Here is a 2,487-nt window from a genome sequence, read left to right as displayed (position 1 = left end):
ACACACACACACACAGACACACAGACACACACACACACACACACACACACACGCACACACACACACACACACACACAGAGACACAGAGACACACACACAGAGACACAGGGACACACACACAGACAGACAGAGACACACACACAGAGACACAGGGACACACACACACAGAGACACAGGGACACACACACAGGGACACACACACAGAGACACAGGGACACACACACACACACACACAGACACAGGGACACACGACAGCACAGACACAGGGACACACATACAGAGACACAGGGACACACACACACAGACACACAGACAGACAGACACACACACAGAGACACAGGGACACACACACACAGAGACACAGGGACACACACAGACACACACACACACACACACACACACACACAGAGACACAGGGACACACACACAGAGACACACACAGAGACACACACACACACACACACACACACAGAGACACACACACACACACACACAGGGACACACACAGACACAGGAAGAGGATTTAGAGAAAGAGGAAGCTTTAGAAGAGGAATGATGGAGGACTTGTAGATACTTGTAATAGAGCATTTCTTTATTTAATTGTACAGTGAAAAACAGTTTTGAGGAGAAAATAAAATAAAAACAGGAATCTTAATTTAATATTTTATCATCACAAATTAAATGTAAAAGTCTCATTTTCTCTCCTCTGGCGTGCGTCAGCGGCACGTTTCCTTCAGGCGAGTCGGAGCGCGTCGGTGAGTCGGCCCAGCAGCTCGCCCGCCAGGTAAACTCTGCAGAACGTCAGCAGAACACCGGCACACGAGAACCCGATCAGAACCCAGAGAACCTTGGCGCTGAAATACAGCGGAGCCAGACTGCACAGAGACAGACACACACACAGTCTGTTAATCCTCCTGTTTTCCTCGGGTCGGGTTTAAAGGTCCCATGGCATGAAAATGTCCCTTTATGAGGTTTTTTAACATTAATGTGAGTCCCCCCCGCCTGCCTATGGCCCCCCAGTGGCTAGAAATGGTGATAGGTGTAAACCGAGCCCTGGGTATCCTGCTCTGCCTTTGAGAAAATGAAAGCTCAGATGGGCCAATCAGGAGCCTTCCCTTTATGACGTCATACGGGGAAAGGTTACCTCCCCTTTCTCTGCTTTGCCCAACCAGAGCATTTGGCCCCCCCATGAGAGAGAGAGAGAGAGACATCATGGCTTTCAAACAAGCTAGTTTTATTTAGCCTTTTATATTAGCATTTTTTACACAACTAGCCTACAGCATGCTACTCTGCTAATAGCCATGTTTTACACAACTAGCCTACAGCATGCTACTCTGCTAATAGCCATGTTTTACACAACTAGCCTACAGCATGCTACTCTGCTAATAGCGATGTTTTACACAACTAGCCTACAGCATGCTACTCTGCTAACAGCCATGTTTTACACAACTAGCCTACAGCATGCTACTCTGCTAACGTCATCATGCCGGTGATGACGTCATTCTTTAGTCTTTCTCCTCACTCAGTATATTAGCCTTCTTAACATGTGTCCCCCAGAACAGTGTAGGTGAACAGCCCTGCTGTAAGCTTTGTACCGTCACATCTACCCTCTGGTTAGTGAACAGCTCTTTACATATCCAGTGCAACGAGCCAGAGGCGAGACGGGGAAGGGGGTGACAGATATTAACATTTGGGCCACCAACAATCTACTTGGAATTTGGCAATAATACTCGATTACTAAAATAATCGATAGCTGCAGCTCTACAGTGAGCAATTTCCCATTTTCACAGCTTTTACTTTACACTTTTTTGCCAATATGACACAAACCTAAAAACCTATTTTTCACCATCTGGGACCTTTAAATAAACAGACAGACAGGTGTTGTCGTCTTACCGTCCCTGTGCCGACTGTGAATATCCGCAGAAGTAGCGGAAGCGTCCGTACAGATACAGCAGACCACAGACTGAAGACGCACCTGCAGCACAAACACACACAAACATTACCTCAGCAACACCGTACGTTTGGCAGAGTATGAGGGCGTGTCCTGACAGTACCTAGGTAAGGACTACTAGCCAGTCAGAAGCAGAGTATGAGGGCGTGCCCTGACAGTACCTAGGTAAGGACTACTAGCCAGTCAGAAGCAGAGTATGAGGGCGTGCCTGACAGTACCTAGGTAAGGACTACTAGCCAGTCAGAAGCAGAGTATGAGGGCGTGCCCTGACAGTAGCTAGGTAAGGACTACTAGCCAGTCAGAAGCAGAGTATGAGGGCGTGTCCTGACAGTACCTAGGTAAGGACTACTAGCCAGTCAGAAGCAGAGTATGAGGGCGTGCCTGACAGTACCTAGGTAAGGACTACTAGCCAGTCAGAAGCAGAGTATGAGGGCGTGCCCTGACAGTACCTAGGTAAGGACTACTAGCCAGTCAGAAGCAGAGTATGAGGGCGTGCCCTGACAGTACCTAGGTAAGGACTACTAGCCAGTCAGAAG

The 2,487-nt window shown here is 48.2% G+C and overlaps 1 protein-coding gene across 1 annotated transcript in view; it reads right to left on the bottom strand.

Annotated features, from left to right (window-relative positions):
• Positions 1-571: 571 nt before the first annotated feature.
• ltc4s (leukotriene C4 synthase) overlaps positions 572-2,487 on the bottom strand; it is a 6,142-nt gene continuing 4,226 nt past the window's right edge. Inside the window, exons 4-5 of the mRNA XM_078259997.1 lie at positions 1,894-1,975; positions 572-875 (exon numbers count right to left, since the gene is read on the bottom strand). Coding sequence (XP_078116123.1) covers positions 734-875; positions 1,894-1,975 — 224 coding nt within the window. The 3' untranslated portion in view covers positions 572-733. The remainder of the gene's footprint in view (positions 876-1,893; positions 1,976-2,487) is intronic.

The sequence above is a fragment of the Sander vitreus genome, chromosome 10, assembly GCF_031162955.1.
Source record: "Sander vitreus isolate 19-12246 chromosome 10, sanVit1, whole genome shotgun sequence".
Lineage (NCBI taxonomy): Eukaryota > Metazoa > Chordata > Actinopteri > Perciformes > Percidae > Sander > Sander vitreus.
Note: the sequence above shows the minus strand (reverse complement) of the source record. Positions and strands in the feature narration are given on the sequence as shown.